This window comes from Propithecus coquereli, unplaced genomic scaffold, assembly GCF_000956105.1.
Source record: "Propithecus coquereli isolate 6110/MARCELLA unplaced genomic scaffold, Pcoq_1.0 Scaffold281, whole genome shotgun sequence".
Lineage (NCBI taxonomy): Eukaryota > Metazoa > Chordata > Mammalia > Primates > Indriidae > Propithecus > Propithecus coquereli.
In genome coordinates, this window is record NW_012148408.1 from 3,245,401 (window position 1) to 3,261,812 (window position 16,412).

General features: G+C 36.6%; 1 protein-coding gene across 2 annotated transcripts in view; it reads right to left on the reverse strand.

Annotated features, from left to right (window-relative positions):
- MYO1D (myosin ID) overlaps positions 1 to 16,412 on the reverse strand; it is a 365,747-nt gene that overhangs the window by 123,730 nt on the left and 225,605 nt on the right. For both annotated transcript variants that reach the window (XR_001137662.1, XM_012648320.1), the window contains exon 21: positions 8,656 to 8,810. Coding sequence is in view for 1 of the 2 variants with exons in the window: in XM_012648320.1 (XP_012503774.1) it covers positions 8,656 to 8,810 (155 nt within the window). In the remaining variant the exon portion in view is untranslated. The remainder of the gene's footprint in view (positions 1 to 8,655; positions 8,811 to 16,412) is intronic.

Consider the following 16,412-nt stretch of genomic DNA (forward strand, 5'->3'; position numbering starts at 1 on the left):
GACAAGGAGAGTTTGCAATTATTTCTAGTTCTTTAGTTGTTAAAGTGAATGAAAAGCTGCAATCCTCAGCATACAACATACCCGTGGCTCTTCCAGCCCACAGCCCTTCTAGTTGCTGACTTAATATATTAAAATACCTAATCACTTTTGTTCCCAGATGCATTACATTGCTTAGAGCTGTAATCCTGGAATCAGTGTAAAAAAAGAGGTATTCATATAGTGATTACTAGAGGCTGGGAAGGGGTGCAGGAATAGCCAGAGGTTGGATACAAAATTACAGTCCGAAGGAGTAAGTTCTAGTGTTCTATAGCGCTACAGAATGACTACAATTAACAACAATTTATTGTATATTTTCAAATAGCTAGAAGGGAGGATTTTGAATGTTCATAACACAAAGAAATGATAAATTTTTGAAGTGATGGATATGCTAATTACCCTGATTTGATCATTACACATTGTATAAATGTATTGAAATATCACCCTGTACTCCATAAATATATACAATTATTATGTATTAATCAAAAATAAATTTAAAAACTTTAAAAGGGTTCTTCCTTTCTTTCATACAGAAGGAGGGCTGAGTTACCATCTTTGGCGGGCAAGGTGCACATATCAGGGAGGAAGGGCTAGGAGCACCCTACTGCTAGAGGGCCCTATCACTCAGCAATTCTCTCTTTAACAACAGATATTCAACAATTATTTACAGGGAACCTCCCTGTGCCACGCACTGTTTTGAACACAAGGGAAACTTCAGTGAACAACAGAAATAAAGTCTCTGCTTACATGAAGCTTATATTCTAGGTGGAATATATACAGTAAACAAATAAGTAAAGATACAGTATGGCAGATGGAGATGAGAGCCATGGGGAAAAATTAAGCAGGGTAGGGGGACAGGGAATGCTGGGGTAGGGTGAATTGCTATTGCTATGGTCAGGGAAGGCCTGATGAAGTGACATGTGAGCAGAGGTGAAGGACGTCCCTCTTGGTGGGTCTATGGTTGACTAATATTTCTAGTTTCCAGTAGTATGGAAAGTTGGCATCTCTTCATGTGTTTTCACGTATATATCTATTGGAAGGCAGAGGAGGGTGAATTATGGCAACCCACTTTTCTGTCCCCATAAATCAGACACCTTCAATAACTATAATTTTAAATAGCTCAAATACTCCAAATCTGACAGCCCAAAATTTAATCAATCAGTCCCCTACAGGTGACAATCCACATTATTTTCAACTGTCTTTATTTTACTTATACATTTTTAGTTGGAATAGAATCTATTATAATGAGTGGCCAGGCATTCAAGGAAAGCAGCTTGTGAATATAGATCAAAGGCCATGAAAATGCACATTCAGGATCGGGGCAGAGGAGCAGCAGACACCCGCTGGAGCTGGACCGGCAGGAAGGCTGAGCCCCAGCTGCGCAGGACAGGGAGTCCTGGGAGCTGAAACCTGCAGGAGGTGGCTTCATCTCCCTGCCATAGCAATGTACAGCCACCAAGCAACAGTCTGCTTACTGATATGAGTCCTCCCATGGCTTTAAGTGTGAGTTAAAAAGAATATAAGAAAACTGCAACAGTGAAGCAGGTCAAATGTTCCGTTAGATTCAGTAACAGTGCTCCCTTAATCAAGCAGATATTAAAGAAGAACAAGAAGCAGATGGCACTGACTTCTGGCTTTCATCCACAGAAAAAGAACAGGAAAAATAAGAAATTTCAATGCCTGTGATTGGGGTTATACTGAGGTTTCCAGCATCCGGGCAGGCAAATGCCTGGACAGCTGCTTAGGGCAGATGGGTCCTTTGACAGCTTAATATTGCAGAGTTTCTGGTGACTCCATAGGTAAGGCAGCCAATGTGAGACCATCTGTTTACTAGTGGGCAGAAAAGCTCACTACCAGCAGGTAGCCGCTACAGAGAATGAAATACAAACCAAGAGTCAAGTCAGCCATGTTTCTGACCTCTGTAAAGCACACAGGTCTGGCAAACCACTGGCATTGCAACCACAGAGAAAGAAACCCCACCTTAGGGTCACGTGACGTATACAATGAAACCATACAGAATGGTAATATTCCAAGAGGTTTTATTTGGGATTATTTCAAGACATTGAAATGCCATGAGATAGATCACTGACTTAGAAAGTTCTTTTCTACTTTTCTGATCAAGAAAGGAAAATAAAAATTCAGACCCATCTATAATATACTTAAAAACTAGCTGCTATTTATTTTATTATTAAACTGAAAATCAATTTAGATTAGTAACACATGTATTTGTTGCAAAACGTTTATAGTGAAAAATAAATAAATTTCCCTCCTATCTCTTTCTCTCTATACTGAGGTGTCCCAGTCTTCTTTCCAGAGACTAACACTGTTATCCATTTCCCGAATATCTTTCCAGATATAGTCTGTATTATACATAACCATATGTGTGTGTATATCTATCTATCTATCTATCTATCTGCATCTATATATTGTTAAATAGTGGAAAATGGCAAGGTATAGCATGGTGTATGTAGCATACCAACATTTGTGTAAAAAAGTTGTAAGGAGATATATCTATATCTATCAACAGATATCTATATTATAGGTAGCTATAGATCTAGCTATACAGATATACAGACATCTCTCTCTCTCTCTCTGTCTACTCTCCTTCCAACTTTTTTTACACAAATGGTGGTATCTTTACATACACGATTCTGTACTTTGCCCTTTTTTTCCTACTCAACAATGTAGTTTAGAAATGGTTTTATATGAATATAGATAGAATTTTCTTGTTTCTGTATTGGCTGCATTTAAAATGAACAAAGACATCTATATTAAAGGCTCTGAGAAGTACTGCAGTAAAGAAACCTGTTTAACTTCATTAGCATATCCTAAATGTATTGGCTATTGGGTCCTCCCTCGCCCCTGTTGGTGGAATTTCTACTCTACAGAATATAGCCTGGACTTGCTGGTATGGTTATATCGGGTGTTTATACATGGTGTCTGTTCTGACTGGTCTGTGCTTCAGCCATACTGGTTGTTAAATATTCTTAATGTCACTCTTTTGAATACACAGGCACGCCTTGGAGATACCGTGGGTTTGGCTCCAGACCACCACAATAAAAAAGCCAGTCACACCAATCTTTCGGTTTGCCAGTGCATATAAAATAATGCATATGCTAAGTGTGAACAGCATTATGTCTAAAAAACTAACACATATTCTCAATTAAAAAATACTTTATTGCTAAAAAATGCTAGCAATCATCTGAGCCTTCAGCCAGTTGTAACGTTTTTGCTGGTGGAGGGTCCTGCCTTGATTCTGATGGCTGCTGACTGATCAGGCTGGCGGTTGCTGAAGGTTGGGGTGGCTGTGGCAGTTTCTTAAAATAAGACAACAATGACATTTGCCACACTGATTGACTTCCTTTCAGGAAAGATTTCTCTGTGGCATGAGATGTTGTTCGATAGCATTTTGCCCACAGAACTTCTTTCAGCATTGGAGTCAGTCCGCTCAAACCCTGCTGCTGCTTTATCAACTAAGTTTATGGACTATTCTAAATCCATTGTTGTCATTTCAACAGTGTTCGCGGCATCTTCACCAGGAATAGTTTTAACCTCAAGAAACCACTTTCTCTATTCAACCATAAGAGGCAACTCCTCGTCTATTCAAGTTTTGTCCTGAGATTGCAACAATTCAGTCGCATCTTCAGGCTCCACTTCTAATTCTAGTTCCCTTGGTATTTCTTCCACATCTGCAGTTACTTCCTCACTGAAGTCTCGAACTCCTCAAAGTCATCCATGAAGGTGGGAATCGATTTCTTCCACATTCTTATCAATGTTGATATTTTTACCTCCTCCCATGAATCGTGAATGCTCTTAATGGCATCTAGAATGGTAAATCCTTTCTAGAAGGTTTTCAATTTACTCTGCTCAGATTCATGTGAGGAATCATTATTTATGGCAGCTATAGCCTTACAAAATGTATTTCCTCTTCTTTTTTTTTTTTTTTTGAGACAGAGTCTGGCTCTGTTGCCCAGGTTAGAGTGCAGTGGTGTCATCATAGCTCACAGCAACCTCAGACTCCTGGGCTCAAGCGATCCTCCTGCCTCAGCCTTCTGAGTAGCTGGGACTACAGGTACGCGCCACCATGCCCGGCTAATTTTTTCTATATATATATTTTTTAGTTGTCCAGATCATTTCTTTCTATTTTTAGTAGAGACAGGGTCTCACTCTTGTTCAGGTTGGTCTCGAACTCCTGACCTTGAGCGATCCACCCGCCTCGGCCTCCCAGAGTGCTAGGATTACAGGCGTGAGCCACCGCGCCCGGCCCAAAATGTATTTCTTAAATAATAAAACTTGAAAGTCAAAATTACTCCATGATCCATGGGCTGTAGAATAGATGTTGTATTAGCTGGCATGAAAATAACATTAATATCCTTGTACATTTCGATCAGAGCTTGAGTGACTATGTGCATTATTAATGAGCAGTAATATTTTGGAAATCTTTTTTTATGAGCAGTAGGTTTCAACAGTGGGCTTAAAATATTCACTAAATCATGCTATAAACAGATGTGCTGTCATCCTGGCTCTGTTGTTCCATTTGTAGAGCACAGGCAGGGAAGGTTTAGTATAATTCTAAGGGCCCAAGGATTTTAAGAATGGTCAGTGAGCATTGGCTTCAACTTAAAGTCACCAGCTATATTAGCCCCTAAAAAGAGAGTCAGCCTCTCCTTTGAAGACAGGCACTGACTTCTGCCGTCTAGATATGAAAGACCTAGATGGCATCTTCTTCCAACATAAGGCTGTTTTGTCTACATTGAAAATCTGTTGTTTAGTGTAGCCACCTTCATCAATGATTTTAGCTAGATCTTCTAGATAACCTGCTGCAGCTTTTCCATTAGCACTTGCTGCTTCACCTTGCACTTTTATGTTATAGAGGCAGATACCTTCCTTTAACCTAATGAACCAACCTTTGCTAGTTTCTAACATTTCTCCTGTAGTTCCCTCACTTCTCCCCGCCTTCACAGAATTGAAGAGAGTCAGGGCTTTGCTCTAGATTAGGCTTTGGCATAAAGGGATGTTATGGCTGGTTTGGTCTTCTACCAGATCACTAACACTTTTTCCATATCAGCAATAAGGCTGTTTTGCTTTCTCTTCATTTGTGTGTTCACCAGAGTAGCACTTTTAATTTTCTTCAAGAGCTTTTTCTTTGCATTCACTATTTGGCTAACTGGCATAAGAGGCCTAATTTTTGGCCTATCTTGGCTTTTGACATGACTCCCTCACTAAGCTTAATAAACTTAATCATTTCTAGCTTTTGATTTAAAGTAAGCGATGTGCAACTCTTGCTTTCACTTAAACATTTAGAGACCAATGAAGGGTTATTAATTGGCCTAATTTCAATACTGTGTATCTCAGGGAATAGGAAGGCCTGAGGAGAGGGAAAGAGATGGGGGGTGCTCAGCGGAGCAGTCAGAACACATACACAACATTGATTAAGTTCATCGTCTTATACGGGTGCAAGTTTGTGGTTCCCCAAAACAATTACAATAGTAACATCAAAGATAACTGACCACAGATCACCATAACAGACATAACAATATTGACAAATTGTGAAATATTTTGAGAATTACCAAAATGTGACACAGAGACACAAAGTGAGTTTGTGCTGTTGGAAAATGGTGCCAACAGACTTGCTCAATGCAAGGTTGCCACAGATTTTCAATTTGTAAAAAAAATGCAGTATCTGTGAACTGAAGCGTAATAAAATGAAGTATACCTGTACTTTATTAAAGATTGTCTTCAAATGTCTTAGAAAACATGAATTGTACTTGGGAAGGCAGAAATAATGGGACCAGGTTGAGTAAAGACCATAGGAGGTGAGAGAAAGAGGCTAATATATATTTCGTTGGATTTAGTTTCAGGATTCATATGGAAGGTCTGGCTTCAGCTCATGAGAGAAGATGGTGATGAAGAGAAATTTATTCAAGGAGAAGCTTTGTCTTTTGTTTTTTTAAATCATGAAACATTTCAAACATCAGTGTATTTTGACTGTGAAATTTGATTTGTGTCTTTTTTACATCTTGCATGTCTCTAGTTCACTTATAAACATCTGAAATTTAGTTAGAATAACTTATAATGTCTGTATCTGCTAGTTCTAATATCATTATCGGTTCTGGGTTGGTTTCGTTGGATGATTTCGCACCTTCATAATGGGTTGTATTTTCCTGCCTATTCGTATGCCTGGTAATCCTTGACTGGATGTTAGACATTGTGAATTTTACCTTGTTAGGTATGAATATTTTTGTATTCCTATAAATATTCATGAGCTTTGCTCCAGGACATGATTAAATTACCTGGTAGCAGTGTGATCCTTTTGGGTCTTGCTTTTAAGATTTATTAGGTGGGACCAGAGCAGCATTTATTCTAGGGCCAATTATTCCTACCTACTAAGATAAAAACCCTTCTACCCAAATGCCCAGTGAGCTATGATATTCTTTAGTTTGCCTTGTTAGAGCAAAAACTACTCCTGGCTCTGTGTGAGTGCTGGGTACTATTCCCTCTAGTCCTCTTAGCTGGTTCTTTCCCCAGCCTTGGGTAGTTCTGAGACCTTTCCTCCCAACTTCTGCTTAGAAAACTTCTTAGAATGTTCTTTAGGGAAATTATCTGGAAGATAAAGAATTGGTCTGGAGTTAAATCCCTCTCACCTTTGGATTTCCATAATTAACCCAGGGACAAATAAGATTATGTGCCACATCATTATGCTTGTAAAACACAACGTGAATTCCAAAGTCACACCAATGATATGATATTTGACAATGAAGGAAAATAGCTAGGAAAAAAATCAAATTAACCTTTCTTCAAGAAGTCAATAGTAAGTTGATAACTATAATTCTAAGTCAAAATTTCAAGCCTGAATTTTCTGGGGGCAGGGAGGAGAGATTTTATTTCTCATTTCTACTTGATCTCTTAAGTGTTAAGATAGGAATATCAAAAATAAACAACAAAAACCCTAGCATCTTGACAGTCTTTTCCTTACATTTATGAATTTTAAAGAAATTAAAAGTTCTTATATATATATTAAAGATAGAAGCCACGCACCTAAAAATGTATCTCAGCATGCATATGCTAGGAAAAGAAAGCAACTGATGAATTCTAGGGTCAGATTCACACATTTCTGTTACTTGTAGAAGGCAGTTAACAGGAGTTAGAATTTACTACACAAGGACCCAGACTGAAACAACATACTTCAATTTCCCACGCAAAAACTAATGTGTTCATTAGTTTAGGCATCCAAATTAAAGGCAGCAAATTAAAATTCCTTTAATTGTCCATACTTCGCTATAACTAAATATTAGCAGGAAAATAAGTCTGCTTATTTGAGTTATAAACATTCATTGCAGCAATGCCTTCTTCAAATCTGTCCCATCCGTTCTAAACTCTTTAGTATTTTGCTTAGCTTTGTAATTATTTGGCAGATGGAAGGGATGTTTTCAAAGGCCTATGTGTTTATTATTAATATTACTTTTTGGTAATTCCTTAGATTCTTTTATTTCCCCACCAGATGACCAGTAAGGATTACTAATAGCATGTAAAAGCATTTACTTTTATAAAATAGTTAAAGATTCACTTTGATCCAGAACACAAGGTTTAACAACATAAAATAAATAGTCTGTGTAGCCCACCTTTAAAAGTATACTCCGTACATTTATCAGCAAAAATGAACACAGTAGAATCAGACATTTGGATATCTGATTCTAAGCATGTCTTTGTTTAGAGAAAGGAAAGCCATGTCTAAACTGAAAAACAAATACTAATAAGGAGTACTTGATTAAGAACTGAACACTTGTATCATTTCTCAATTGCTGATTCTGATGAGTGTTCTTCTCCCAGCATCAGGGTTGGGTAGGGGAGGCAAAGGCAGCATGCCACAAAGGAAACATTTGACTCTGGAGAGACACACCTACCCAGACACGCCATGACCTCTTACGGGAAGAAAAAACCCATGTCTAAAATAACTCCAATAAATAACCAGACAATATCACTCCCCTGCTTAAAATTATTCATTCACTGGTCCCATCACCCTCAGGATCTGCTCTCTGTTTATATTTCTTACATCATTGTACAGCACACACATACTCTCTCTTACACCTGCCAACCTCAGGTATCATCTAGGCTCACTATGAGGTTCTCAGAATATGCCATGTTCCATCATGACTCTGTATTTTTGCAGCAGTTATTGCCTCTCTCAGGAATTCCTTTAGTCTTCATGGACCTACATGTCATCTCAATCTGCCTTCCAATTTGTTTATAGTCATAGTGGACATACCAGCTGATTATATTTGGGGTAAATAAGAAGCTGTGACAATAAGAATATTAAGGTAATTTTTTTATCTCTTGGATTTTATTATGTTTGGATTGGCAGTGAAAAAAAAACCACCATTAGGGAAATCTCTTTCACTGGTGGTTCAGCTGGAGACTGGAAAAGGAGAGGACCATTCCTAATCTTGAAACTTAGCCTGGATGCTAATTTTGCCTTCCGTGAAACAGATAATTTAAGTTGTCCTCATGGAGGAAAATAACTCAATACATTAAAATTGGCAAAAAATGAATTTGGTGATAATTACGATCAAAGATTTTATATATTTAAAACTTGTCTTAGTTACAAAAATCAAATTTTACCTCTTGAAATGATTCACCAGCACTCCAACGAGTTCCCCAATTCGACTCTCATGGGTTGGCTGCTTGCTGAACAGACAGACAATGAGGTCTTTGTTGTCTTTTGTATGGAACACTACAAGTTGGTCCTTTCCATTGGAGACGCTCAGACCAGTTAACTGCAAAGAAACAATGCATGGAACACTATTAGGATGGTTCTCAAAAGAATGAATTTTAAGATATATTTTATAGTGGTTTTTGCTCATAAGACCAGTAACTTTTAATTTTTATTAAGTTTCATGGAACAAGCAGATGGAAGGAAATGATAAAAAGCAGAAATGAATGAAATTGAAAAAAAGCCAGAGAAAATCAATGAAACAAAGGGATGGTTCTTGCAAAAGATTAATAAAATTGATAAACCTCTAGCCCAAAAGAAAAAAAGAAAACCTTATTATCAATATCAGAAATGGAAGAGGTGTTACTACTACAGACCACATAGACATTAAAAGGACAATAAGGGAATATTTAGAATAACTCTATGTGCTTATTCAAGAACTTATATAAAAGCAAATAATTCCTCTAAGGCCATTACCAAAACTTATATAAAAAGAAACAGATAGCCTGAATAGTTCTATATTTGTTTAAGAAATTAAATTTATAGTTAAAAACCTTTTAAAAAGGAAAACTCTAGACCTAGATGATTTTACTAGTGAATTCTATCAATTATTTAAAAAGGAAACACCAATTCATCATATCTCTTCTAGAAAATAGAAGACAAGGGAACACGTCCTAACTCATTTTCAGTATTATCCTGATACCAAAAATAGATACAACAGTATAAGAAAATACAAACTGATATCCTCCATCAACATGGATGTAAACATGGTCAACAAAATTTAGCCAATTGAATCCAACAGTACATGAAAACAATAATACACCATGATCAAGCAGAGTTTATCTGAGAAATATGAGGCTAGTTCAGTGTTCAAAAATCAATCAAGCAATGACAGAATAAAATGAAATAGTAAAAAAGAAAAAAACCCTCACATGATCATATCAATTGATGTAGAAAAAGCACTTGACAAAATTCAACATCCATCCATGACAACAATTTCTCAGCAAACAAGGATTAGAAGAGAATTTAACCTGATAAATGACATCTATAAAAATGCCACAGTAACATCATATTTAGTAGAGAAAGACTGAATATTCTCCTCTAGGATCGGGAACAATGCAAGGATTTCCACTGTCACTGCTGCTGGGCAGGGTTACACTGAAAACCCCAGCCAGTGCAGCAAGGCAGGTTAAAGACATTAAAAGGCATTCAGACTGAAAGGAAGAAACAAATGTCTCCATTTTCAGATTACATGATCGTCTATAGAAAATCCCAAGAAATCTACAAGATATCTCCCAGAACTAGTAAGTCACAGGATATAAAGCCAACACACAAAAAAATTCTATGCACTAGCAGTGAACAACTGGAAACAGAAGTTTAAAAACAAAACCATCTACCACAACTCCCAAAACAAAAATACTTAGATTTAAATCTAAAAAAATGTGTATGGTACCTATATGTTGAAAACTACAAAATGTTGAAGGAGTCAAATTAAAATCCTGATGAGGCCAGGTGTGGTGGTTCAGGCCTGTAATCTTAGCTCTTTGGGAGCGAGGTGGGAGGATCACTTGAGGCCAGGAGTTCAAGACCAACTTGAGCAAGAGTGAGACCTCGTCTCTACTAAAGATAGAAAAATTAGCTAGGCGCGGTGGTGCACATCTATAGTTCCAGCTATGAGAGGGGCTGAGATAGGAGGATTGCTTGAGCCCAGATGATGCCACCACATACTAGCCTGGTTGACAGAGCAAGACCCTGCCTCAAACAACAAACAAAAAGAATAAAAGAAAATCTAAATAAATGGGAGAAATAATGTGTTTATGGACTGGAAAACTGAATATTATTAAGATGTCAATTTTCCCCAAATTGACCTATAGATTTAATGCAATCCCAACCAAAATCGCAGAGGGATTTCTTGGTAGATATCAACAAGCTGATTCTAAAATGTGTACAGAAAGGCAAAAGCACTAGAATAGCCACAATAATTTTGAAAAAGAATAAAGTTGGAGGACTCAGAGTAGCTGTAGTAATACTTACTATAAAATTGCATTAATTAAGACAATGTAATTTGCAAAGGAATAAAAACAGATCATAAATAGACCCACAAGAATATGGCCAATGGATTTGTCACAAAGGTGCAAAGGCAAGTCAATTGAGAAAGAATAATTTGGACATTTGGAATAACCTGGAACATTTGGACACCCCCATGCCAACAGAAATGTGTACCTAAATCTCACATCTTATAAAAAATTAATTCAAAATGCACCATAGACCTAAATGTAAAATATAAAACTAGAAAGCTTTTAGAAGAAAACACAGGAGAAAATCTTTGTGACCTTGGGTTAGGAAAAGATTTCTTAGAAATGACACCAAAAGCACAATCCATGAAGAAAAAATAGATAAACTGAACTTCATCAAATTTAAAACTTTTACTCTGAGAATGACACTGGTAGGAGGCTGAAAAGACTAGTTGCGAACTAGAGAAAATATGTGCAAAGATATATCTGATAAAGAACGTGTATTCAGAATATATAAAGAGCTCTTAAAACTTAACAAGAGAGCAAACAACTCAATTAAAAAATGGGCAAAAGATTTGAAATTACTTTACCAAAGAAGGCATATGGGTAGCAAAGAAGCACATGAAAAGATGCTCAATGTCAATAGTCATTAGGGAAATGCAAATTAGAACTATAATGAGATTCCACCACAAACCCATCAAAATAGCTAAAATAAAAACAAAACAAAACAGATAACAAAATGACAATACCAAATGCTCATGAGGACACAGAACAACTGGAATTCACACACATTGTTGGTAGGGATGTAAACTGGTACAGCCACAGTGCAGACAGTTTGGTGGTTAACTCAAAAAGTTAAACGCAGAATTACCGTATGAGCCAGAAACCTCACCCCTAAGCATTTATCTTAGAGAAATACAAACTTACATTCACACAAAAACTTACACATGAATGTTTACAGCAGCTCTATTAATAATTGCCAAAAGTTGGAAACAAACTAAATATCCATCAACAGGATAAACAAACTGTGATATATTTATGTAATAGAATGATATTGAGCAATAAAAAGGAACTAATGATACAAATTATTGATATGCAACAATATGGATAAATCTCAAAGGTACTATGTTGAGTGAAAGCAGCCAGTCTCAAAAGGTTACATACTCTATGATTCCATTTATATGGTAGTCTCTGGAAGACAAAATTTTAAGAATGAACAACAGATTGTTAGTTGTCAGGTTTGAAGTTGGGAGGAGTCTGATGCCAGGGAGTTTTTGGGGGTGATAGACGTATTCTGTATCCCAATTGTGGTGGTGGTTACATAAACCTATGCATGCGTTAAGACTCATAGACCTGTACGTCACCACCACCCACAAAAGTTAATTTTATTTATTATGTATAAATTAAAAAAATATACAGTTCCCCGGTTGTTTTGATCCCTAGATATTCTACTTTGGTCAATAGAGTAAAAGCTGGAGTGATTTCTCATTCTGTAGTTTGTTCTTCTATTGCAGAAAATACCAAAGTGCCAGCTCCTGGCTGCCTCAGGTGCCATCAATTAGGCAGCAGTCAGCAAGGACAAGGCCGCCACTGGGGTGCACAGTGCCAGGCAGCGTGGGGTGGGGATGGATGTACCAAAGATGCTGAAGGTGTAATCCCTGTTCTTGGGATTCATAATCCAGTTGGAAGAGACAAATATCAAACAATCAAAGAAAACTTTAACAGTGTATAGATTTGGAAGGCCATTTAGGTCCATGGCCACATTTTACAGATCAGGAAATGGAGGCTCGAGGAGGTTAGCTGATTTATAGCTTGGAAACTAGAACTCAGGCCTGTAGACTGACTTAGACACATGTTCTTTCTATGACACCAGGCTTTTGCAAATATCATGTATAATTGAACATAAGCTGTATAAACAACTATTCCTTTGAATAAATTTTCATAGGAAGTGAGATTTTAGGTTAAAGAATGCCAGGTTTGTTTAATGGAGAGAAGGAAAAATATCCAAGGAATTGGAAATCATTCACCAACCTGTGTAGATTCATGGGCTTTCTGGGGCCACTGGTAAGAGAATATAGCAATCTTTAAGTTTCTCTGAACAAAAGAGAAACTCTTTATCAAGGCTGCCACTCTCTCAGTTGCCTCCTTATTTCTCATAATCTATGGGATTTCTATGCTATGATAAATCTAAACCTTCCCCTTCTTTGGCTTGAGGATTTGAACAGGGCAAAGAGAGTCTCTGATCATAACCCATCTTAATTCTCCAGCGTCTCTGCCACTTAGCTGTACTGCATCCAGATGATTTTCATATGATTAAATTAAAAATATCATTTTCATTTTAAAAAACATTTTATGTCTACCATGCTTCACTCTCATTTGATTATTTTATATGTAAAATTCAAAACTGAATTTATGTAGCACTTCAGAGGAGAGCTTGATTAAAGCCTAATGAAATGAGAATTGTAACAACAGTAACTCTGCCAGCGTATCCCAGGAGCATTAGCTGCAGGGGTTTGGGAAAGAGAGAGATTCAGCAATGAATGCTGCCTGGCCCAGAGGACAGGAGCCTGTGACTCCGTTCTCAGCTACCACCCCAACTCAGGGTGTGGGCTTCTCTCCCTCCCTTTCCTATTCTTCCCTGTGGGTAGGAATTCTTCATGTGTACGCTCAGGCCCAGTGGTGTGCCAGAGTCCTGAAAGAAAAGAGGGAAAATGGCACCTAACTTGCTCTGCTACACAAATAATGAAAGACGTAATCCCTGTTGTTGCCAAGGCAGGACAGACAGCACCCAGAATGTCTCCTTTAGTTCTGGGAGACAGGCTGATAAGTGGGGAGTAGTGGTCTAAGGAACGATAACCTGGGTGTTAATCCCAATTCAGCCGTGTGATCTTGAGTGAATCATTCCATTTCTTGGAGTATCTGTCTCCTTTTCTGCAAAATAACGACAACACCAGGTGCCTTCTCTACCCTAGAGGGCTGTGGTAAGGATCAAATAGTAGCAATTCTGGGATACAAAACAATAAATGAGCAAAATGTCCCTCTGTCTTCAAGGGTCTTACACTCAAATCTAAGTGAAAATATGACAGCAAAACTTTGTCACGGAAAATATAATTAAAAAAAACTTTATAGTACTGTGCAAATGGAAAGTATTGTGTTAAAATACCTCAGTTAGGAAGGGGTCACTACTTCAGTTATTTATGGGCAGCTACAAAAGAGAAACTCCTTATGAAGTTTGCTTCTCTCCCAGTTGCCTCCTTATTTTTCATAATCTATGGAATTTCTATGCTATGATAAATCTAAACCTCCCTCTTCTTTGGCTTTGAAGATTTAAACAGGGCAAACGGAGTCTCTGATTGTAACCCATCTCAATCCTGCCAGCTTCTCCTTAGTAAAAAGGACCAAATAGTAAACACAAAGACAAGTGAAAAGATCAGCAGTTTGAAGGGGGAGGCAAGTCTGAGGAATTGGAGCAAATATCCTCATCTGCAATAGAATGAACACAGACATCCTCCTCTGCAACGGAAGAGAGCAGAGCACACTAGAAGGGAAAACCTCTAACCTATATTCTCATTTATGACATCAGTGCAAAACAGACCAACATTAAAGAAATAATTCTGAAAGACAAACATAAATACACAATGGAAGCAGTAACAGAATAGATACTGTAGAACATTAAAGAATAATAGAAGAAAATTTCTCAATGCCTGAAAGATTTGTATCTTTAGATAGAAAGGGATCACCGGTACCAGCCAAACTTAACAGAGACTCATATGGATATGTAGCCCAGAGAAGTTTCAAATTCCTCGAATAAAGGGGAAAAATCTTCAAGAGCCAAGACACAAAAAAATAAGTTATCTATACAGGAAAATAAAATTCAGGTTTACATTCTTTTTTTAAAACAAGTTGTTTCTTCTGTCTGAAAACAAAGGAAGGTATGGGAAAAGAAGAGGAAGGAAACTCATTAGTTTTGTCATCATTCATACAAGCAGATAAGTAAATCCATTCTATTCTCGGTATTGATTAAAAAAGATCAATTTAAATATTTAGCAGTAATCATTATTAAAATAGAAAAGGATGTATAATTTTCTAATCATTAGTAAAAGCAAATAAATAAAACTTGACCAATGTAGCAACTAGAAAAAAGGAAACAGCGTAGGAACTTAAAAAATAGAAAGTATTTAAATAACATGATTGAATTTAAGAAAAACTTTTTTTCAGTTTCTATAAGAAATGTGAATAGGATGCAACAAAAGCTCACAGATTAGGTAAAAAACAAAATTTAACTATACTCTGTTTATGAAAGATGTATCTAAAACAAAAGACATGGAAAAATAAAAAATAAAAGGATGGACAAAGACATACCAGAAAGAGAGCAGGGATAAGAATAAGAGCAGATGACGCAAAAGCCAAGGCCCAAAACACAAATCTTTTGTTTTATTTTGATAAAAAATATAACCATCAGTTTTTATGCATTGAATTAGATGGTACTGAAACATAAGAAGCAAAAACTGCTATAATATAAGAAGAAATGGGCTGAATCATGATTTTAGTGGGTGACCTAGTCTTCTGCAGTTCAAGCAGCCCAAAAACAAATGAAGGCAAAGAGGCTGAAAAACCAACAGATGTATGAAATTGTATGGAACTATCACACACACTTATTACATCTCTGAAACATTTACGCAGATTTATTATGTATTAGGCTGCAAAGGAATACTCCTCTCTCAATTATAAAAAGTAGGAAATGCATTAGTCACATTCTATAATCATAGTATAATAAAATGAGAACACTATAACAAAAGGTTAACAATGACAAAACAATCTTACCATTGAGAATTTAAAATAGAAACAAAACACCTCTTTAAGTAACTCCCAGATTAAAGAGACTGCAGTTGCAATTACAGACAATAAGGAAGTTCATGAGAAAGAGAACTTTACGCATTGAAATTCATGGGATGCAGCCAAAGCCATATTCAGAAGAAAATACATTGTCTTAAATACTTTTATTATTAAATAAGAAAGTAGAAAGCAAATTAAATAGTCAACTGAAAAAGCTAGAAGAGAACAAAAGAAATCTAAGTAAAATAAAAATTAAGATAAAAGCAGAAGTTTATGCATGAGAAGAACAACATACATAATAAATTAAAGAGCTGGTTCTTTGAAAAGTCCGAACCCTCAGAGACTTATTAAGAAAAATATAAGGCACAAGAACAAATATCTAATGTTAGGAATACGAAAGAGATTTAAGGAAAGGTGTGTTGACTCTATAAAAGAGAAGAACATTTGTAATTTCATATTAATGAATTAAAGTTTGTGAAGTGCATGATTTTATAGTAAGATACAAATTACTAAAATTGATTTAAAGAAAGATAAAATAATCAGAATTGATTTATAACTACAGAAAAATTTTTTTATATTGCCAGAAAAACACTTTCTTTGTTGTTACTGGGCACAGATGATGTTATGGGCAATTTTCAAGGCCCAGGTAATTCCTATCCTATTTAAAATGCTCTACAACATAGAAAAAGACAGAAGCCATATAGACTCATTGTATTTATTCCTGGTAGCAAAACTTGCTGAATCAATGCCCCCCACCTTCTCTCTCTCTCTCTCTCTCTCTCTCTCACACACACACATACACACACACACACACA